Source organism: Hyperolius riggenbachi, chromosome 3 (genome assembly GCF_040937935.1).
Source record: "Hyperolius riggenbachi isolate aHypRig1 chromosome 3, aHypRig1.pri, whole genome shotgun sequence".
NCBI lineage: Eukaryota > Metazoa > Chordata > Amphibia > Anura > Hyperoliidae > Hyperolius > Hyperolius riggenbachi.
The window spans coordinates 235,987,364-236,010,917 of NC_090648.1; the positions used below are offsets into that span (position 1 = coordinate 235,987,364).

Sequence of the window (23,554 nt, forward strand, 5' to 3'; positions counted from 1 at the left end):
TGTTTGTGCACACCAGTCTCTGACTGGATGTAGATTTCAAAGTTTGTGTCACGCGCTTGATCGTCACTCTGTCGCTGCTGCATTCCGCTTACTCAGTTGTCTAATGACAGCTAAACTCTGTATGCCAGTCAGAAACCAATTTCATTGGCTCATGGCTCACTGTGACTGAACCACAGTATTAAATAGGGGGGGAAAATCTGGTCCTTAAAGAGGAACTGAACTGAAAAAAAGTCACTAAATTGAGCCTCCTTATCCCTTTGAAATTAATGATTAGACACAAAACACTTGTGAAGGGCAATATAAAAGTAGATATATTTGTGCAATACAACTATGAATAAAAGAGAATGGCAGGCTCCATCTTAGAGCTATATCCCTCCATTTTTCAGCTCTCACTCCATGGGAGGTGTTACAGTTGGAGTTAGACATGCCCATTCACGCCCACAGAATGAGATTTACAGCCCAGTGTCATGAGGTCATCATCAGTCGCCCTGTTACAAGAAAGTGACAGCTGTGGCTTCTGCTGCTGCCCTGCACTGTACTGACACACACCTTGATAAAGTATTATTTTTTTCTCTAACTATGCCTCCTGCAGTGTGAGATCTTGGCCTCAATTCACGGAGCTTTATCAAACACTTTATCAAACGTTTGATAATTTTCCTCATGGGTAAAATCTAATTTTGAATTCACTAAGGTGTTAAAGATTTATCGAATGTTTTATCGATGAAATGATCAATAAATCTATAACACCTTAGTGAATTCAAAATTAGATTTTACCCATGAGGAAAATTATCAAACGTTTGATAAAGTGTTTGATAAAGCTCTGTGAATTGAGGCCAAGTGTTGTCTATCTGTAGTCCTGCAGCTCTTCCCATTCGTTTTGTGCCAGATCCCATATCATGTCCTGTAGTCATGCAGCTCTCCCCTTTCATATCCTATCCGGCAGAGGTAGGGGGGGTCACGCTGCAGAGGGAATCCGCTCCTATGTCAAACACCCCCGCCCCCCTTCTCCTCCTTGTAGGTGTTACGCAGGGGGAATCCCCTCTTACATCATCCAGCCGCCCTTGTTGTCCCCTGTAGCTAGCTTGACAGATGGAATCCCCTCTTATTTCACCACCCCCTGTAAGCCCCCCCTCTCCTACCAGTACATAGCGCATGGGCTAAATAAGCCTCATTTGAATCACTCGTGATTCAGGTTGGGGATCATCCCAGCTCTCATACACACTAAGAGAGGTTTGGCACTTCACAGTAAAAAAAAGACTGGACAGGTTTTTCCCCAAAAAATCATAAATATATATGCTTCACTGTCAATGCTTCACTCTTTAAAAAACTGACCAAATGTCCACTAAAAAAAATCTGACCGGCACGCATATGCTTCACTGTTATTACGTCAATTACTAATTTCAGGAAAACCGTTTTTTGCCGAAAAGCAACCCTTTTAGATACACAAATGCCCCCTTTCGTTATCAGTTCACATACACACTAAGAGATGTTTGGCGCGTCACAGTGTAAAAAGGACTGTTATATGTTTTTAGTGGACGGACATTTGTTTAGTTTTATATAGAGTGAAGCATTAACAGTGAAGCATATATATGTATTCATGTTTTTTTGGGGGAAAAACTTGCTCAGTCTTTTTTACACTGAAGCGCCAAACCTCTCTTAGGCTCCCTGCACGCGATTCCGATTTCGATATGAGAGAGATTTGTCTCTTGGTCGAATCTACCCATATATCGCAGCTCATTTTTTTACATTTTCGGCTGATAACTCCTTTAAGGCTGGTTTCCCACCAGGACGTTGCGTTTTAGGGGACGTTATGGTCGCATAACGTGCCCCTAACGCAACGCCTGGTGCTCTCTGCTGTGGACGTCAGAGTGAGCCGCGTTGTGCAGCTCACTCTGGCGTCCTGTGATGCGTACTCTTGGATGCATGCGGCATCACGTGGTCCCGCCCGGCCAATCGCCGCACAGAGCGACCGCTCCAGGAAGTAAACGCTGCACGTCACTGAGTGCAGTGAATATTAATTAGCCATGTGCCTGGCCGCTCTCCGCTCCTCCCCAACGTTACTGAGCATGTGCAAGCAGTAAAGTACTGCATGCAGTACGTTGTCTAATGGCGCAGCGTTACTAAGTAACGCAACATGGGCACTGTGAACAGCCCATTGATTTTTCATTGCTGTGCGGTGGGGTGCGTTACAGGCTGCTCTAACGTGCGCCTGTAACGTCCCACTGTGAAACCAGCCTAAAGGGAAGGGTCACAATAATTAAAAAAAATACAATTCCACTTACCTGGGGCTTCCTCCAGCCTGTGGCAGGCAGGACGTGCCCTCGACGCCGCTCCGGAGGCTTCCGGTCTTCTCCATTGGCGCACCCGACCTAGCCAGGCCGGCTTCCAGGTCGGGCTCTTGTGCACTCCATAGTGCCTGCGCAGTACAGCCCGGAGGACGTCCAATGACGTCAGCGCGCCCGTGTGAAACGCACTATGGAGCGCACAAGAGCCCGACCTGGAAGCCGGCCTGGCCAGGTTGGGTGCGCCACCGGAGAAGACTGGGAGCCTCCGGAGCGGCGTCGAGGACACGTTCTGTCTGCCACGGGCTGGAGGATGCCCCAGGTAAGTGGATTTGTATTTTAATTTTTTTTCTTGTCGCCCGTGGATCTTCCCTTTAACTCGGAACACCGTGCCATCTTTGTCCCCTGTAAAGTGTTTTTCATATTGCGCCTATATATATTGTGTAGCGGTTACGGCTATTTCAAATGTACGCCCTGTAACTGCTGCATAACCAGATATTCATTCTGCTGTCACGATGTGCTCTCATCGCTTGTAACGGATACTGTTACAAGATAACTCTCTGTTGTAACTGCGGGTATATATATATATATATATATATATACATACACACACACAGTATATATATCCATGTATAGTTATGAATTATAGTAATGCTTGTAATAGTGGTGAAATGAGTGACATATTCTATATTAAATTTTCACTCTCCTCTGCCCTAACGCCTAACTGCTGTCACATCACTGCTAGTCGTACAGCAGGAACAGCGGCTATGAAAAAGTACAAAAGAGCAAGAACAGCGGTTACAAGTGATGAGATCACATAGTGAACAGAGGAGCAGAGCAAATATTTATATTATAGCCGAATTATAGTTGTTGTTCTTCTGCATTCACAGTATTAGAAACTAGACAGCAGTTTATGATAGCCACAAATTTCGCAATTGCGGCTTTGCACATTTAATGCGGATAATATAGTAGCTAGATTTATGACATTGAGAAGATGGTTGTGGATAATTTCTCAGGTCTTAGTTCTTATAGTAAACACAGTGATACACACAGCATAATGAGATATTCAAGAGCTACATGTGTTTACTACTAGCTGCAAGCAGGAGTGATAGCCAGACACTATATTGACTCAGCTATCAGCAGCCCTCCGAAATCACTCAGCTTCAACCAGCCGGCCTTTGAACTATTGTGTCAGGGAATCACTGTTTTTGTTGTTTTACTGATCTTTTGAAGTGTGGGACTGAGCTTTTCTCTTCCCAAGGCAGCTATTTGGAATGCGCTGGCCACCCGTGCATAACATTGTTTTCTGCTCCTTATATAGCCGCTTGCTTCTCTGCCCTCACGCTTCCATCCAGGACAGCTTGCCTCTTTCCTATCCACCTCTCTGTTCTGATGTCTGTCTCGTCCCTCTGCTGCGTGCTCCGCTCTGCCTGTCATTTCACTACTGTCAGTGTTATTGTTCTAGCTTCGGAGGAGGCGCCACCTGATGACGTCCTTTGTAAATATAAGGCCCGCAGAAAGCTAATTACATTGTAGGAGGAATTTGCCGAAGGTCTCCCATAGTTCTTTGCGAAGCTGTCGGCAGTAACCACGTGACTGCCGCGGCAAACTACATCACAAGTGGGCCAGGCTTAATAATCTATTTTATATTATACATTTTATTTACTTGTATTTAAGATATACTGTACACTTTTTGCCTATAATTTTTAAAAAGTATTCCAATGGTTTGTTTTAATATTTAGAGTTCAGTTCCTCTTTAAAGAGAATCTGTACTGTGAAAATCTTACATAAATAAACGTACCAGCCTGTTTGTTGTCTTCTCCTAGCCCCCTCTGTGACATTTTTGCCGCTCCTGCTGCTTTCCTGGTGATAAAATCACTGTTTTATTCATTGTTTTTGTAAACAATGAAGATGGCCCGCCAAACAGGAAATACATCATCAGAGCAGGTGCCTGTTTGCAGAAGCTCCTCTCAAATGTGACTTGATTGCTGTATTGTTACTCCCACGTGTTGCCTTAGATGCTTGTCTGAGCTCTGCACTGATCTCTCTGCACTCACAGCTGTTTGAAATGTCACAGCTCGAGCCTTGCACAGACGCTGGCTGTGAGCAGAGAAATCGCCTGTGACTCATACACACACAGGAGAGCCTGCAGGGGGCGTGCATAACTTCTCCCTATTACAATTGAAGATAAAAGCATCTAAAAACAGCTTAAAATATGAGGAAAATTTCCATATGCTGGAGGAGGTCTGATTGATGGATCTATCGAATCATTCGATCGTTTTTTATTTAACCATAATGGTATGTATACTATTGGGATTTAAATGTATAATGCACAAGTATTCATTGTATTAACCTATAACGCTGTCGATACAGTTATACTGAGGAGCTCTTTCACTATTGTAGGCACTTTTATTGGCCTGATGAAGCGGGCTTGGACCCGCGAAACGCGTTGCCTGTGCTAAATAAAAATCTTTTGTCATATACAAGGATTTCGTTATTGAGGTAAGCCACCTCATATTATTTCCTCATATTTTAAGCTGTTTTTAGATGCTTTTATTTCAACCAGGGTGCCTCTTTACCTTTAATTGTGCATAGCTATACCCCCAAACAATCTGTGTTTCAGGGGTGGTGACAGACCACCTGTGGGTGCCCCACAGTGGACACCTGTCCCTACTTTTTCAAGGAGAGCGACCACATCCAGGTCCCGGCTGGGACTACCCCGAGTGGAGTCGGGTTTATGGTCTCCACCTGCTTCCTACGGTTGGTTGCCCTTGCAACCTCCTTTTGTGAGTAGTAATTTATTGAAATTCCTTTTTTCAATTGCATACTAATATACTACACTATTGGGCTCCCGTATTTGTCTCCTATATTTTTTTCCCTGCAAGGTGCTGAGACACCCCCACTACACTTCTCCCTATCACAGCAGAGAAAGTGCATTCCTCTTTGTCTCGACAAGGCTTGACAAGAAAAGAAGATTAGATCTATTACAGAGACAGTGCAACTAGAAAAGGCTGCAGTAATCCAGACCACATTAGAACAGGTATAGGAACTTATAGGATAGAAGAAATAAGGCTGAACATTTTGTTACAGAATCTCTTAAAGGAGCCAGAGTTTGCCGGTCCTGAAAGGGTTAATCATATGGAAAGTATATACTTTGCGTACTGTCAACATTTTTCTCCAGTTCTCTGTCTTAAAGGAAAGGTTCAGGGTAGCGTGGAAAAAAATAAAAATCCATATCCACTTACCCGGGGCTTCCTCCAGCCCGTGGCAGGCAGGAGGTGCCCTCGCCGCCGCTCCAGAGGCTTCCGGTCGTCTTCGGTAGCCGACCCGACCTGGCCAGGCCGGCTGCCAGGTCGGGCTCTTCTGCGCTCTACGGACGGGCTCTTCTGCGTCCCACGCGGGTGCGCTGACGTCATCGGACGTCCTCGGGGCTGTACTGCGCAGGCGCAGAACTACTGCGCCTGCTCAGTACAGCCCGGAGGACGTCCGATGACGTCAGCGCGCCCGTGTGGGTCGCAGAAGAGCCCGTCCGTGGAGCGCAGAAGAGCCCGACTTGGCAGCCGGCCTGGCCAGGTCCAGTCGGCCACCGAAGACGACCGGAAGCCTCTGGAGCGGCGGCGAGGGCACCTCCTGCCTGCCACGGGCTGGAGGAAGCCCCGGGTAAGTGGATATGGATTTTTATTTTTTTCAACGTTTCCCTGAACCTTCCCTTTAAGGCTAAAGTAGTAATGAAACAAAGGTTACCTGCTCTCTCTTCCGTGTTTGCCGCTGTTGATAGCATCCATAAATAGCTGCAATGAGCAGCAAAACCACAGCCAAGCTGACAATGGCACTTATGAGGGGAATGCTCACCACATCATCATTGATTGAATGTTGTGCATTTCCAAAAGAGAACAAAGGTGATTTATCCTGAAAATGACCATAAAGAGATATTATTACACCTGATGGGGTGATCGCTAATAGTATAGGTTCTATATGGAACAATAGTTGAACAAGCGGGTAACACTGAGTTCATTGTTGCTGAATGTCGCAAGTAGCCATCACCATCAGGAAAACAATTGGAACATAGCCCATTCTTTTTTTATTTAACATGGTTATTTTATTTACTGCACCAGTACATATGCATTATTTAACCACATAAGGACCGCGTCATGCCAATAGGCGTGAATGCGGCGGCATCCCCAGGACCGCGTAACGCCAATTGACAATAAGTCCTGGGGGGCGTGGTTTGCAGGGGATCGCGCTCGCCGATGCGCGCATCCCAGCTTGAATGACTGAGCTCCGCTCTGTCATCAGTCTCCCAGCTGCTAGGAGACTGTTAGACGCCGTCTATTTACACTGTACAGCGTTGCGATCTACGGCAACACTGTTCTGAGGACAGCCATGTCACTCGGCTGTCCCCTGGGGAGGCACAAGAGCAATCGGCTGATGCCTATGACAGCCAATCGCTGTGATTGGCTGGTGGGGGAAGGGAGGGAGGGGGTAAAAAAAAACAATTTAAAAAAACAAAATTTATTGGAAAAAAAAATATAAACGAATACATAAAAAACAAACATTGCAAGAGTGATCAGAGCCCACCAACAGAAAGCTCTGTTGGTGGGCAGAAAATAGGGGGGAGGGGGAGAATAACTGGTGTGCCGAGTTGTACAGCCTTGCAGCGAACCCTTTAAAGCTGCAGTGGCCTGAATTGTAAAAAATAGCCTGGTCACTAGCTGGGTGTAAGCCTACGGTCTTCCAGTGGTTAAAGCCCAACTACAAGAATTAGATAATTCTAAATATTGTTGGTAGGGGAGCTTTTTCTATTTTTTCCCTTTGTCTTTGTCCCCAACTGTGAGAATTTTCTGGGAGTAAAAATTTCCAACAGAGAAAGCACAATTCTTCCACATGTGGAAGAGAGAGAACCACTGGCAAGCTGTTGTTGTGGTCCCTCATTCCCTGGCCTCCGGACCACCAGGTTTTGTATTGAAGTAAAGGCAGCTCCTAGAGGTCCCAGAGACAGGAAGGGATGATAAAAATGTTTTAAATGTGACACAGCATGAACATTTTAGGAGGTTGTGGACACCATCCACGCTTGCCTAAAGATTTTTTACAAAGGCTAAAAAATGAAACAAAATTTTATTTTGCATAGCTTAGTTTCAGACTGTATTATGAAAATTAAAAACTTAGTGGAGATAGTAAAACTAGGATTATTTTCCTGAACATATATTCATTTGCAGTCAATGGTGCTGATTATGTTTATTTACATTAAAAAACACTGTATTACTGAATCTACTTCTCTTTATTAGTACTAACACATTTGCTTTAGGATTATTGTTCAGGAGTAGCTGCCTTTGTCATATCATCTACATAAGCACTAATTAATAATACACAAACTTGCATAGATTTAGGTATAGGTCTATCACTAAAGCCTCATACACACGCATGAGGATTGTGAAAACCTTAGTGAATTTGGAAAAAAAAGTTTTAAATATGCTGTAATTTACCATCCTATTGTTTTTTTATTTAACAGGTCCTAGTGAATTAAAACCAATTGGCCTGATCCAATTTACTTTTTCTCTTGTGTTTTCTCCTAGGATATAATTTTTCATCTTCTCTAAAGAATTACTTTTCAGCATTTAGCAATTGAAAGAGTACTAAAAAGTAGATACAAAGTATCAAATTCATTTAGCGGATTTTATTACATGTGAGAGCTAAAAAAGTATGTTACTAATAAGGCTTGAAAATATCTTCTTGGAGAAAACTCAGGAGAAAAGTTAATAGGATATGGGCCATTGTGTGACATACAGCACCAGCACAGTTGTAAATTAAATTACAGTAATGTGATGTAGTAGCATTAGGGTATTGTACCGTGTTAGCCATCAGTAAAAGCAAGAAGTTTTAAATCAGGATGATACCATTTATTGACTAACCAAAAAGATTAAGAATAAGCAAGCTTTCGGCCTTGCAGCCTTCAGCGGGCTTAAATCCTGTTTGCTTGTAGGCTGATAGTACAGACAGCTTTATACATGCAACATCAAAAGGGAAAACATAGATTTTTTTTCAAGCATAAATACATGTCATTAAGATACCTTAAGTGTAACAGAACATCTAAATGGGGTGAGAGGTTGTTATCTGAGATAAGAATCCTTGTTTATACCATGCTCATAGACTTGGGAGTTGGACTGACACAGAGGTATCATAAATTCTGAGTTTACAAGTTTAGCTATATAGGCTGAAAAAGAGTTCAAATATCATCAGTCTCATACCAATATAAAAAGTTTTTGTCCTTATTCAAGCCCTTGTCCACTGCTTTGAACCTATTTATAAATTTTGTTTCTGCTATTAATCGATCATTTGACATTTTGAAGCCACCCTTCAGGGCAGTGACACGAAGATCATACATGCTGTGTCCGTTGGAACGAAAGTGTATAGCAACTAGGAGTTCAGATTTGGTATCGTTAATAGTGTGCTTGTGTCCATTCATATGTTTGCACAGAATTTGTCCAGTTTCTCCCACGTACATAAGATTGGGGCATTTAGCACACATGATCAGATATACCAGATTGGTGGAACTACAGGAAAATGTGCCTTGTACTCTGTACTCCTGTTGTGAACCTGGTATCGTTAACTTGTCAGTGGAGTAAATGTGTCTGCAGGTCCCACACCTTTTTTGTCGGCAGGGTGATGTTCTGTTTTGTTGTGGCCTATTCAAAGAACTCCTGACAATCATCTATTTTAGATTGTGTGGTTGCCGATATGACAAGAGGGGAGGTTTAGGGAATATCTTTCTCAGTCTGTGATCCTTGTGTAAAATGGGATGAAGTTCCTTAGCAATCCTCCTTAAGATTTCCAGGTGTCGGTTGTATGTGACAACCAAAGGGACCCGGTCCTCTTTCTGGTTTTGCTTATATTTCAGAAGTACAGTCCTGGGGATGATGTTGGCTTTGATTTGGGCCTCAGCCATAGGAGGACTGTAGCCTTGTTTAATGAAAGTGTTCTTAAGCCGATCCAGGTGCTTGTCTCTGTCCATCCTGTCAGAACAAATCCGGTTGTACCTTATTGCTTGGCTGTAAATTATAGAGTTCTTAATGTGCTTGGGATGAAAACAAGTCATATCTTAGGTATGTGGATGGTCTGTAGGTTTGCGATACACAGAGGTTTGTAGGTTGTTACCCCTGATTTATATGGTGTCCAGAAAGTTAATCTCTGTGTGAGAGTAGGTAAGTTTCAATTTGATTGTAGGATGGAAGGCATTGAAGTTCCTGTGGAACTGGAGAAGATCATTCTCACTTGCGGACCAGATGATTAAAATATCATCAATGAAGCGGAAGTAGGCCATGAGTTTTATGTCACATGCATTGAGGTATTCCTCTTCAATTTTGGCCATGAAGAGATTTGCATACTGTGGTGCAAATAGTGAACCCATTGCCACGCCCATCTGCTGTAAATAGAGGTCCTGTCCAAAAGTGAAATAATTATGAGTGAGAATGAATTTGATCAGTTGAGCAATAGGCTTTACAGGTATGCCCTGACCCTGAAGATATTTACGACAGGCCGCAATACCATCATCATGGGGGATGTTCGTGTACAGGGACTCCACGTTCATCGTGGCCAGTATGGTTCCCTCAGGTACTGGGCCGATGGCTGTCCGTTTGTTCAGGAGGTGGTGGTATCCTGTATGTAGCTGGGTATTTTACAGACAAGAGGTTTCAAGGTGTTTTCCAGCCACCCTGAGATGTTCTCTGTAAGAGTTCCACCTCCTGAGATTATGGGCCTGCCTGGGTTTCCCTCTTTGTGGATCTTGGGAAGCATGTAAAAGCAGGCTTTTCTAGGCTCTTCAGGGATAAGGGTCCTTACATGTTGTCTGATGATCCTATTAAGTGCCATCCTGTAGCCTTTTGTGGGGTCCCCTTTTAATTTGGCATAGTGAGTGGTGTTGGATAACTGTCTTTGTGCCTCCTGGATGTAGTCACTGGTGTTCATTATAACTATGGCACCACCTTTATCTGCTGATTTAATAATAATGTCCTTATTCTCCTTAAAGTGAACCTTAAGTCAGTAAAAAAACATGAGTTTTACTCATCTGGGGCTTCTACCAGCCCCCTGCAGCAGTCCTGTGCCCTCGCAACCACTCACTAATCCTCTGGTTCCCCGCTGCCAGCTAGTTTTGGTTTTGCCGACAGGCCCGTCAGGACTGGCCACGCGTATCTTTTTCCGCATTCTCGACTTCAATTAGTGCTATTGCGGGCCGCAATGCGTACAAAAATACGCGTTGCCGCATATCTATGCGTTCATAATGCGGCAACGTGCATTTTTGTACGCGTTGCGGTCCGCAATATCGCTAATTACAGTCGGGAATGCGGAAAAAGATACGCGTGGCCAGTCCTGTCAGCAAAAACGAAACTAGCTGGCAGCGGGGGAACAGAGAATTAGTGAGTGGCTGCGAGGGCACAGGACTGCTGCAGGGGGCTGGTAGAAGCCCCAGATGAGTAAAACTCTCTTTTTCTGGCTTAAAGGGATACTGTAGGGGGGGTCGGGGGAAAATGAGTTGAACTTACCCAGGGCTTCTAATTGTCCCCCGGAGACATCCTGTGCCCGCGCAGCCACTCCCCAATGCTCCGGCCCCGCCTCCGGTTCACTTCTAGAATTTCAGACTTTAAAGTCTGAAAACCACTGCGCCTGCGTTACCGTGTCCTCGATCCCGCTGATGTCACCAGGAGCGTACTGCACAGACACAGACCATACTGGGCCTGCACAGTATGCTCCTGGTGACATCAGCGGGAGTGAGGTCACGGCAACGCAGGCGCAGTGGTTTTCAGACTTTAAAGTCTGAAATTGTAGAAGTATACCGGAGGCGGGGCCGGAGCATCGGTGAGAGGCTGCGCGGGCACAGGATGTCTGTGGGGGACCATTAGAAGCCCCGGGTAAGTTCAACTCATTTTCCCCCAACCCCCCTACAGTATCCCTTTAAGTGTCTCTTTAAGGGATCTGATGGCCTGTCGCTCCTGTGTTGTTACGTTCTGGGCCAGTGTCTTTCTTTTATTCAGGATCCTGTCAGAGATTCTGCGTCTGAATTTGTTGATGTATTTGTCCAGGGTCGGGTTTTTTCCTTCTTTAGGGGGGTCCATCTTTTTTTCTTCGTTTTAGATGTGATGTGGAAGGTATCACATTAAGTAATAGTTCTACTCCTATACTTTTGCATATGTTCATGTGTTACTATCCAGTTTAAATTATTTTACAAAAGCAATTACTTTCAAAAAGTAATCTTACAACAAAATCTGGTAGTGCATATAAAAAGAGGATGACATCACCCTTTTTTTTTTCTTTTGGAGCCACAAGAGCACTAACACAACAACGCAGACATTTACTGCAATGCAAGCCGTGGTCAACTTAGTTCATGGCCTATCATACTTTATTCTTCTGTGCAAAAACATGAGCCTCATATTTCATAGATGTGAATAGGCAGAAACCCCTTCACAACGGCATTGAAATTAAAAATTGATAAAAAGGAAAAACATACCTCCTTCATGCTGGCTTTCAGTTCTTTGTACAATTCAGAAGAATCTATGCGAACTACAAAAAATAAAATTATGAAAAAAAATGCAGAATGTGCTGTGATTGCTTTATTTTGAACATTCAAAATTAGAATGTAAGCTATTAAACAACTTTTAAAACCCATCATAAAATTTCTATCTTGATTTGATATGTATTATTATTATTGATTTATATAGCGCCATCATTTTCCATGGCACTGTACTGAGTAAAAACAAAAAAGGTACATAAAATATAGACAATGATGTACATTAATATACAGACATTTGTACAAAATATTGAAATTATATATTCACTGAATATATAATACGTTACAAATATACTTCATAGAGGATGCAGTAGTCACTGTATCTCTCCTCTATGAAGTATATTTGTAACAGTCAAAGTACAAACTTCAGGCATTCTATAAAATATCTTTAGGTTTTCAGGCAAAATACAAAGTGTCTAGGAGGACTCATTTAGTCAAAGTGCAAGATAAGAGCTCTGAGATGCAGAGTGCCCGAGTCACCCCACTGTCCCTTGTTGATGTCCGCAATTGGAACTTGCATGATGGTCCCCAAAGATATGGGTAGGGTTTTACTATTTTTTCTTTTGGCCTATATTTCGAGGTTTCATTTAGTATTTTACTTTTGATGGTGACAATGAAATCAAGAGTGCACAAAAAATGTAACCGCGCAGCCTTCCTTTAGTTCATGTCTAGTGTTTTTAAATAAAGCTTACTGTTTGCCTCAGCAGCATTTTCAACACTCAATCAAAGAGTGCACAGAAACAATAAATAATAATCTTCCATTTCCAATAGTGTAAGATGGATTGGTTTAATTTGTTAAACAATCAACCAAGAAAATTGCTCTAAAGAAAATAGATTTTTTTTTTTTTTACGGTTCTTGTGTGACACCTGGTTGAAAACCGCCAAATGAGGCATTCCTAGGCAATTTCTTGGTATTTGGTGGTGTTGTATTGCCAACTTTAAGTTGAATTTTACATACTATTCATGTATGGCCACCAGATATAAAGTTGACAATTTTGCATACCACTCATGTATTGCCACCAGATATAAAGGTGACAATACACGATTCCACCTATTTTTATTTCCTTTTTAAAAAAATTATTGTAAAGAAAAGAGGAACATTATTTTTTTAAAATGTAAATATTTATAACATATACAACATTTTCGATCTTTTGATTTGTCAGCTGTGACTGTGGTAGAAAATTGTAATCATTTGTAAGAAAAAAACTGAAAAGAGTATGGTGGATTGGTTTGATTTTTCGAACAATGCCATCAATCATTAAAAATGATTGAATTTAAAAGATTGGAAATGTTTGGTCTATGGCCACCTTTAAAGGTGTATTAAAAATACAAGATTTCAGAAATAAAATGTATTTTCTAAATTATATTAATAAATAGCAGCCTTTTTTCAGCTGCATGATGACAAATACAAAATATTTTACATTTATTGGAGGAACCCCTCCCTTCCTTTCAAATTGCCGGGATTTTTCCGGCAAACTGGTGGAGTACATGGTGTCCGGCAATGGAGGAATTGCTAATGGCTGCCCCCAGTATAACCCTAGCTATGAAAAGAGAAGGGTGAAAAGCATGCACTGAAATGCTCATATGTTTGAAGGAGTGTTTATTTATCTTTGTATGTGTCAGAGTGGTGCAACTAAATATTTTTAAATAAAAAAATGTTTGGTTTGGGTCCGCTTTAAGATATTTTGCCTAGCCTTTAACCACATAAGGAATGCATCACGCCGATAGGCATGAACACAGCGGCTCCCCCAGGACCACGTAATGCAAATTGGCGTTAAGTCCTGGGAAGTGGTTTGCAGAGGATCGCACATGCCGATGCGTGCGCATCCCAGCTTGAATGACAGAGCTCCGCTCCGTCATCAGTCTACCAGCGGCAATCGCCGCTAGCAGACTGTTAGACAACGAAACTATTTACATTGTACAGTGCTGCCATCTATGGCATCGCTGTACTGGGGACAGACGCGTCACTTGGCTGTCCCCTGGGGAGGCTCACAGAGCGATCGGCTCTCATAGGCTGATGCCTATGAGAGCTGATCACTGGGATTGGCTGGCGGGGGGAGGGAGGGTCTTAATAAAAATAAATTAAAACAATAAATAAATAAAAAATAAACAAACATCCCAGCAGCGATCAGAGCCCACCAACAGAGACCTCTGTTGGTGGGCACAAAAGATGGGCGGGGGATCACTTGTGTGCTGAGTTGTACGGCCCTGCAGCGAGCCCTTAAAGTTGCAGAGGTTTGAATTGTAAAAAATAGCTTGGTCACTAGGGGGTGTAAGCCTACGGTCTTCAAGTGGTTAAAGGACAATTATCGGGAAAATTGTAAAGTTTAAAATACATGTAAACACATACAAATAAGAAGTAGGTTTCTTCCAGAGTAAAATTAGTCATATATTACTTTTCTCCTATGTCCCTGTTGCCTACAATAGGTAGGAGACACCTGACAGAACCAACAGGTTTTGACTAGTCCTTCTCCTCATGAGGGATTCTTAGCTTGGCCTTTATTCTTTATAAAGATATTCCCTGGAAAGCAATTATATAAATATGCTGGCCAGCCTCCCTGCCCACTGCACACTTTTTTGGCAGTTGAATGGTGCAGCTGTACTTCATTAAGTGCTTTTGAAAATAAATAAAAACACTGAGAATCACCCATGAGGAGATTCCAAGACCTGTCAGTTCTGTCAGACTTTTACTACCTACTGTAAGTGATGGCAACATAGGAGAAAAGTAAGTTATGGCTAATTTTACTCTGGAAGAAACGTACTTGTTATTTGCATGTTTTTACATGTATTTAGAACTTTATTTTCACAATAGTGGTCCTTTAACAAAGGTTGATGTCATTTCATTTTACCCAGGCAGGGCACCACTGCTGGCTTACATACACCTTGCTTAACCACTTGAGAACCACAGGCTTACACCCCCATAGTGACCAGGCCATTTTTCACAATTCAGCACTCTGCAACTTTAACAGCTTGTTGCAAAACCATACAACTTAGCACACAAATGACTCCTACATCCTTCTTTGTGCCACCAACAGAGCTTTCTTTTTTTATTGATGTATATATATATTTTATAAAAATGCATTTTTTTTTTATTTCTTTTTCACTCCCACCCTCCCTCCCCCCGAGAGGCAATCACATGGATCGCCTCTCATAGGTATCAGCCTATTGCCACTGGAGGGGACAGCTCAGTTTTTACAGCCTGCCAGCTGTGATCGCGGCTGGCAGGTTGTTTACAGAGCTCTGCAGCTCAGCGGGGATGCGCGCATGATCCCCGCTAATCTCCTCCACCTGGGGGAGCCACATTCCCGACGCCTATCAGCGTTAGACGGTCGGGAAGGGGATATATTGTACCTGTGCATGATATTCTATTAATTCTGTCTTACTTGCAACTTTTATGCAAATAGTTTGCATAAATGTTTTGCCAAATTTTATGTACTTCACGTGTTGATATTGTATATGCTGATTCTTTTCAACTTATTGCTACTTACGTTGTAGAACAGCGTCCACTATGGCAAGCTTCCCTTCAGTACTGGCCACCTGAATTGTGCATTCAGGATCACTGCTCTTATATGCTGTCTTCAGAGCGTCACACACCTCTTTGAATGCTTTATGTTCTTCCTCTGTGAATGATGAATTGTCAGTCTGAAAAAGGACCAGGTTCAAAAACATTTTAATTTCTGCAAATTTATCTACAGGTAATTTTGGCATTAGGCAAACAGAGAACAAAGGTCCCCCCCTCCAACTTCAGTTCCCCCCCCCCCCCCCCCTGCACACACAGGCTGCTGTATTTGGTGTTTGCCAGTGCACAAAAAACTTGATTGAAAATTTCAAAATGAGGCATTCATAGGCAGTTTCTTGGGTCAGCTGTCACAATAGACTTGTAAAGAACATCTCCTAAGAGCTTCTTACATGCGCACTTTGTAGTCACCTGTCTTTTTGGCAATTTTTGAGGTCGGGGGTCAATCAAGCAAAAACCACATAATCAACAACTGCTAGACATTTACAAAAACATGGCAACTGCTGTATACCAATCTTCAAGTGCTGTCACCACATGCAGTGAAAGTGCATCTGTTAATACGTAGTAAAGTGGTGGTGGGTATATCAAAACATAATGGGCCATATCCTATTCAGTTTTTCTCCTAAGTTTTCTCCTAGGAGTTAATTTTCATTTTCTGTTTAACATCGCTTTTCAGCACTCTGAAATTGAAAAGTACCAAAAAGCAAGCAAAAAAGTATTGTTAAAATTATTCTGAGTATTTTCTTGCTTGTTAGTTTTATTGATAAGATGTAAAAAAAATCACCTAGGAGAAAACTTAAGAGAATAAGTGAATTGGATCAGGCTCAATGTGAGTTACTGAAAGGTTAGTGAACTTGGGGTTGTGCAACTTAAGTAGGACTTTAAAAAAATGCAGACTGCTCCTACTTTATTGATAATACCCTTTAGTGGGTGAGTACATATGATTGCCATAGAATAAATACTGATTCACTAGCCTTGCAGTAGTTCACTCTGTTTCTGATATGATAGGCATGCACACTTTTACCACCTAATAATAGACATAATACTGTCAGGGCTAGTTCACAGTGCTCAGCTGCATTGCAGAATAATTCTTCCTGTCAATTCACTTGTTCCTAAAATCATTACAAAACACTAGCAAAAAGGCTGAGTAATAGTGATTTGAATCACTGACATAGAACCAGTAGGCAGATAATGTTAATTTTTATTTTCATATTTTAATTTCAATAATCCCAATCACTGACCAATGCAAGATAGATCAGATGTTCTGATATCACTCTCCCTCAGCTTCCCGCTTCAATTGATTAGTCCATTTCCAAGCTGCATACGTTTGCATGAAATTACCATAAATTCAGAATTATTAGCATGTTCTTATTTTCCGAACTTTAAAATAAAGTCAATAATTCCTCCTATCACCAGCAGATGGCAGTGCAGCACATCATTTCCTAAGGCCCAAGTTTAGACACAGTTTGTTTTTTTTCCATCATATAGGACACTATTTTACATTAATTGAGCAGAAATTATTTTGTTAAAAATAAAAAACACATATATTTAACAGAAAGCTTCAGCTACGTATGCACTTTTCCTCCACCCAGTCAGGCCTGTTTTCCACAAGCAGCTGAAGACGATGAATTCACCGCCTGTCAGCTGCTCCCATCCACTAGCAGGGTGCTTGCTAGCACTCGGCACAGGTGATGGACAGGCGATTCCCCTTCCTCCCTCCCACATGTACTTGGAACCTAAGTTCAATGGTTGCCATGCTCAGACACTACATGAGGAAACGCCACTATGTGTCAAACATGAAACTGAATGCTGCCCTCCGGCTGCATGTATTTGCAGCTAAATGGCACTTGTGGCCGGCAGCTGGGCGGCTGTACTGCTCAGCAAATGAGCCGTTCAGTCATCCGTGAAAAAAAGGGCCCTGGCTGATCCCTGGTTCATGATCAGTTCTGAGACAGGAAGGAAGGGTGGCTTTAACAATCGATCTCATGCCCAGTCAGTGTTTTACACTGACTGGGCATGAGCAGCCAAGTATTAGTCACTGAGGACATTTAAATTGGAGCAGCAGGCATTTTCCTTACCATACGTTTTAAAAAACTGCAATGTTTACAAAATATTTTTTGTGCATAATGAGCCAAAAATAATGTTCCGTATAAGGCACTTAATAAGTAGTGCCTGAGCAGGGGCTTTTAATCAGACGTAGCACAATGGTAACAATACATATTTGTATAGTTTGATATTAAAGGCAACCAGAACTCTACACTTACCCGCTGCTTCCTCATGCAACATAAACACTTGTGATTCCCTCGCTGTTGTCCCGCAGTCTGACGTTCAGCTGCGATAAGCCCCGGTAATTGTCTCAGTCGCATTAGTCTGCGGTCTACTGCACAAACGTAGTAGTGCAAAAGACCCAGACTGAGCCCGACTGAGCCTATTACCGGGGCTGATCGCGGCTGAACGGCAGACCGCGGGAGGACAGCGAGGGACTCGCCTGTGTTTAGGCTGCCGGAGGAAGCGGCGGGTAAGTATCGGTTCTTTTTATATGTAGAGGTCTGGTACCCTTGAACTAGCAGACAGCAACAAGATTTTTTTTCAATGTCCTCACTGTGGTCAAAAAACAGAACAAGTGAATACAGGAGCCTCTAGGAGGTGTAAAGTGATATTTATTTACTTGCTACTATTGTGTTTGTGTCCTTTAAATAATCCAGTATTGAAACGTAAGTGATCACAATGTGCAAACTGGTACTTACGCAGTCACTTGAGAAGTCCACATTTATCTTTACCACATTCTCAGGTACTACACTATCATTTCTGCAGTACACCTAAAGAGAAACAAAGTTGCACTGTTTAAGTTACATAGATTATCACATATCATGTCATATATTGTATGATTATTTAGTGTGGTCCTCTGTCTTCTCAGAAAACAATTAAAAAAAACCTACTAACCACTTTTTATATCAGACCGAGAAAGTGCTGGGTCAAAATACAAATTCAAACTGAAGTAATCACATATTTAGAAGCTTACACTGACAAAATACCAGTATTAAATCAAGGACTGAAGTACTGAGGCATTGCTGTGAACATACCACCAGGAAACAAATGTCATTTCGAGAGCCTGTCTGCCCCTATAAAGAATGCATCACAATTGCAATTATAATGGTTTAGGCCTTGTTCACGCTATTATTATTATTGACTTATAAAGCACCCACATATTCCTTGCCGCTGACTCTATGTGTTGCTGTGCGCACTTCAGCAACATGCATGGTGTGTGACACACAAGAACATCAGAAGTGCATAGACTACACCAGGGGTGGGCTAACTTTTTGACTCGAGGGCCACATCGGGTTCTCAAGTTTGATCGAAGTGTGTGAACAGAATAAGAGTGAGTAAATGTGTGTGGCCATGTCAGGATGTGGGCGGAGCTAACTATAATGTAACAAAGTGGGGCTGAGTTTTCTCCCATAAAACAGTTAGGCAAATTGACCCCTATGGCAATCACCCCCCCCCCCCCCTCCCATCCCCAAGATACTTTCCCCTAACGTCCTGAAAAAAAACCCCAATTTACTCATGAAGTAGGTGACTCTTGGCCTCCAGCGTCGCTCCACGATCTTTACATGTCCTGCGCTGACAGGCAGAGCACGGCTACGGGAAAATGGTGCCCGAATTAGATCGGCAGGCCAAATTAAATAGCTAAGAAATCCGGATACGGCCCGCAGTTCATAATTTGCCCACCCCTAGACTACACTGTCTGGTGTTCAGACTACATTCGCTGCGCGGCAGTGTGATGCGCTTTTGCGCTGCTGCACACATTTTCAGCAAAGCACAATGCTGACCCATACACTGTAGTGAACGGGATTGGCAGCGCAATGCATGGCAGTGCAGATGGCATTGCGTTCCAATTGCACAGCCATCTGCATTTGTAAGTGTGAACATGGCCTTATTGACCTTGAACCCTCTTCTTTCTACTCATTCTTTCACCTGCAATAAAATAAGCAGAGCTGTGCTTGCTTGCTTCCAGTAGGAGAAGAGGACAAAAGGAACATGTGGGAGACAATTGGTGTAACTGTACATAGTGCTGATGTAGTGAAATTACATGTAAATAGCATGCAGCACTCATTGTTATCCAAAGATAAAATCAGTAATTGATTGTGGCTGCATTATTGAGTACAGGGAGTACAGGGTATTTCAGGAGTGATTTAGTATATTTATGCTACTGTATAAGTTCACTGATCTACTAAACAACAATGGCCCTTACTCAATTCACTTCTTCTCCTAGGACATTTTTCAACGTCTGACTTTTCAGCACTCTGCAGTTCAAAGGTACCAAAAAGAAGGTGGAAAAGTACTTATAAAATTATTGCTAGTATTTTCATGCTAGATGATAACTGCTTACGGCCTCGTAGCCCTGTAGCCCAGGTAAGGCGCTTCTGCCGCTGTTTCTGGTTCAAAAGTGGGTTCATGCTTCCATCTGCTGAAAAGCTTTATGGAGATGAAGATTTCATTTTTCAGCATGACCGGCACCTGCTCACAGTGCCAAAACCACTGGTAAATGGTTTACTGACCATGGTATTACTGTGCTCAATTGGCCTGCCAACTCTCCTGACCTGAACCCCATAGAGAATATGTGGGATATTGTGAAGAGAAAGTTGAGAGATGCAAGACCCAACACTCTGGATGAGCTTAAGGCCGCTATCGAAGCATCCTGGGCCTCCATAACACCTGAGCTGTGCCACAGGCTGATTGCCTCCATGCCACGCCGCATTGAGGCAGCCATTTCTGCAAAAGGGTTCCCAACCAAGTATTGAGTGCATAACTGAACATAATTATTTGAAGGTTGACTTTTTTGTTTTAAAAACACTTTCCTTTTATTGGTCGGATGAAATATGCAAATTTTTTGAGATAGAAATTTTGGGTTTTCATGAGCTGTATGCCAAAATCATCAATATTAAAACAATAAAAGGCTTGAACTACTTCAAGTTGGAATCTAAAATATATGAAAGTCTAATGTTTATCAGTACATTACAGAAAATTATGAACTTTATCACAATATGCTAATTTTTTGAGAAGATCCTGTATATATATATATATATATATATATATATATATATATATATATATATATATATATACATATACACACAGTATATATATATTTATTGTAAGCCTTTGGGCAGGGTCCTCCTCCTTTTGTGTCCTACCTGATCATGCTCCTCCATTACTGTGCACCCATGCTATGCATCTGAGTGAACCTAACTTACCTAATCTCCATGCTCCCATCCCATGACTGACTAAGCATTACCTTTTTTTCTTGTATTGCTGTATGTCACCCCTAAATATTGTCTGTAACCTAAACTAATGTCCAGTGCGGCGTAATATGTTGATATATATATATATATATATACACATATACATACATACATACACATACAATGGCTTGCAAAAGTATTCGGCCCCCTTGAAGTTTTCCACATTTTGTCACATTACTGCCACAAGCGTGAATACATTTTATTGGAATTCCATGTGAAAGACCAATACAAAGTGGTGTACACGTGAGAAGTGGAACGAAAATCATACACGATTCCAACATTTTTTACAAATCAATAACTGCAAAGTGGGATGTGCGTAATTATTCAGCCCCCTGAGTCAATACTTTGTAGAACCACCTTTTGCTGCAATTACAGCTGCCAGTCTTTAAGGGTATGTCTCTACCAGCTTTGCACATCTAGAGACTGAAATCCTTTCCCATTCTTCTTTGCAAAACAACTCCAGCTCAGTCAGATTAGATGGACAGTGTTTGTGAACAGCAGTTTTCAGATCTTGCCACAGATTCTCGATTGGATTTCAATCTGGACTTTGACCGGCCATTCTAACACATGGATATGTTTTAAACCATTCCATTGTTGTCCTGGCTTTATGTTTAGGGTCGTTGTCCTGCTGGAAGGTGAACCTCCACCCCAGTCTCAAGTCTTTTGCAGACTCCAAGAGGTTTTCTTCCAAGATTGCCCTGTATTTGGCTCCATACATCTGCCCATCAACTCTGACCTGCTTCCCTGTCCCTGCTGAAAAGAAGCACCCCCAGAGCATGATGCTGCCACCACCATATTTGACAGTGGGGATGGTGCATTCTAAGTGATGTGCAGTGTTAGTTTACCGCCACACATAGCGTTTTGCATTTTGGCCAAAAAGTTCCATTTTGGTCTCATCTGACCAAAGCACCTTCTTCCACGTTTGCTGTGTCCCCCACATGGCTTGTGGCAAACTGCAAACGGGATTTCCTATGCTTTTCTGTTAACAATGCCTTTCTCCTTGCCACTCTTCCATAAAGGCCAACTTTGTGCAGTGCACGACTAATAGTTGTCCTATGGATAGATTCCCCCTCCTAAGCTGTAGATCTCTGCAGCTCGTCCAGAATCACCATTGGCCTCTTGACTGCATTTCTGATTAGTGATCTCCTTGTTCGGCCTGTGAGTTTAGGTGGACGGCCTTGTCTTGGTAGGTTTACAGTTGTGCCATACTCCTTCCATTTCTGAATGATCGCTTGAACAGTGCTCCGTGGGATGTTCAAGGCTTTGGAAATCTTTTTGTAGCCTAAGCCTGCTTTAAATTTCTCAATAACTTTATCCCTGACCTGTCTGGTGTGTTCTTTAGACTGCATGGTGTTGTTGCTCCCAATATCCTCTTAGACAACCTCTGAGGCCCTCACAGAGCAGCTGTATTTGTACTGACATTGGATTACACACAGGTGCACTCTATTTAGTCATTAGCACTCATCAGGCAATGTCTATGGACAACTGACTGCACTCAGACGAAAGGGGGCTGAATAATTACGCACACCCCACTTTGCAGTTATTGATTTTTAAAAAATGTTTGGAATCATGTATGATTTTCGTTCCACTTCTCACGTGTACACCACTTTGTTTTGGTCCTTCACGTGAAATTCCAATAAAAGGTATTCATGTTTGTGGCAGTAATGTGACAAAATGTGGAAAACTTCAAGGGGGCCGAATACTTTTGCAAGCCACTGTGTGTGTGTATATATATATATATATATATATATATGGCTTCCTCCAGCCCCCTTCAGGCTTAACGGTCCCTCGCCGTCCTCCCAGGCCACCTGGATCCTCCGCTAGGCGGCTCGGTAATTCAGCATGTCGGCGCAGGCGCAGTCTGCTGCGCACGGTCCCCTGTCGAGCTTCCGTTTGTGCATGCGCAGTTCCCCGCAATTGCCTGAATTACTGAGCCGCCTAGCGGAGGATCCATTTTTCCTTTAAGACTTTTCATTATAAACAATACTACTGATACTTTTATTGCTGTCTCTGAAAAAAAGCTACAGTGAATTATGATTTCAGTGTAGGGAGCTCATATAAATATACTGATTCAGAGAGTACCGGTAATACAAAACTGAAGCAGTTGTCCAGCTCATCTATTCAGGTTTCATCTGGGGTAACATTATTTCAGCTATATGCATACCTGTACTTTTGATAATGATGCGCTTACCTTGGGTACGTTTTTTCCCATTGGTTGCGGGGCAGGATTTGTAGTAGTTTGAACCTCGGCTCTAGATGATGTTGTCTCAGGGACTGGATTGGGCACAAGTTGATTAAATACGCTTGTTGTGGCTGAAGATGTTGTGCTCCCGGGTAGTGATGGCGTTGAGCTTAATCCCCCTGTAGCTTGCTGAGTATCTTTGGTAGGTCCTGTAGTCGGGGTTTGCTGTGGTAATTTATCAGTTGACGTTGGCACAGATTGTGTTGCTTGAGTTTGAGTGGTTTCTTTGGTTGGTAAGGCTGCAGAAAGTCAGAAAATAGATGCGCATGTTATAACATCATGTCAAGCTGTAAAAAAATCCCCAAAATAAGGCTTTAAAAAACAAAAAATCGTTAAACACTATATATAGGCTAGAAATGTAGATTAAAACAATTTTTATTGTCACTCTCCCAATCACACTTTCATTCTAACAGTGAGGTATCCACTGCTTGCCAGAACCATCTTTTTCACAGCCACACTCCTGTCTGTGAAGAGCATGGCTGCACTGAGCAGGCGCAAGTATGGTCTGCATCTGCAAAGTAACACAGAACTGCTGGTGCAGTGGCTCCCTGCTACCGATGCGGGCAATACCTGCACTTAATAAGTGTGTTACAGAGCTTCATTCTAAGTGCCCATAAATTATTTGTGCCACCAATTGCCACACAGGGGCAT

The 23,554-nt window shown here is 42.4% G+C and overlaps 1 protein-coding gene across 1 annotated transcript in view; it reads right to left on the reverse strand.

Moving 5' to 3' along the window:
- PODXL (podocalyxin like) overlaps window positions 1-23,554 on the reverse strand; it is a 97,528-nt gene that overhangs the window by 9,063 nt on the left and 64,911 nt on the right. The window contains exons 3-7 of the mRNA XM_068276016.1: window positions 22,853-23,142; window positions 18,106-18,177; window positions 15,330-15,483; window positions 11,782-11,834; window positions 6,027-6,191 (exon numbers count right to left, since the gene is read on the reverse strand). Coding sequence (XP_068132117.1) covers window positions 6,027-6,191; window positions 11,782-11,834; window positions 15,330-15,483; window positions 18,106-18,177; window positions 22,853-23,142 — 734 coding nt within the window. The remainder of the gene's footprint in view (window positions 1-6,026; window positions 6,192-11,781; window positions 11,835-15,329; window positions 15,484-18,105; window positions 18,178-22,852; window positions 23,143-23,554) is intronic.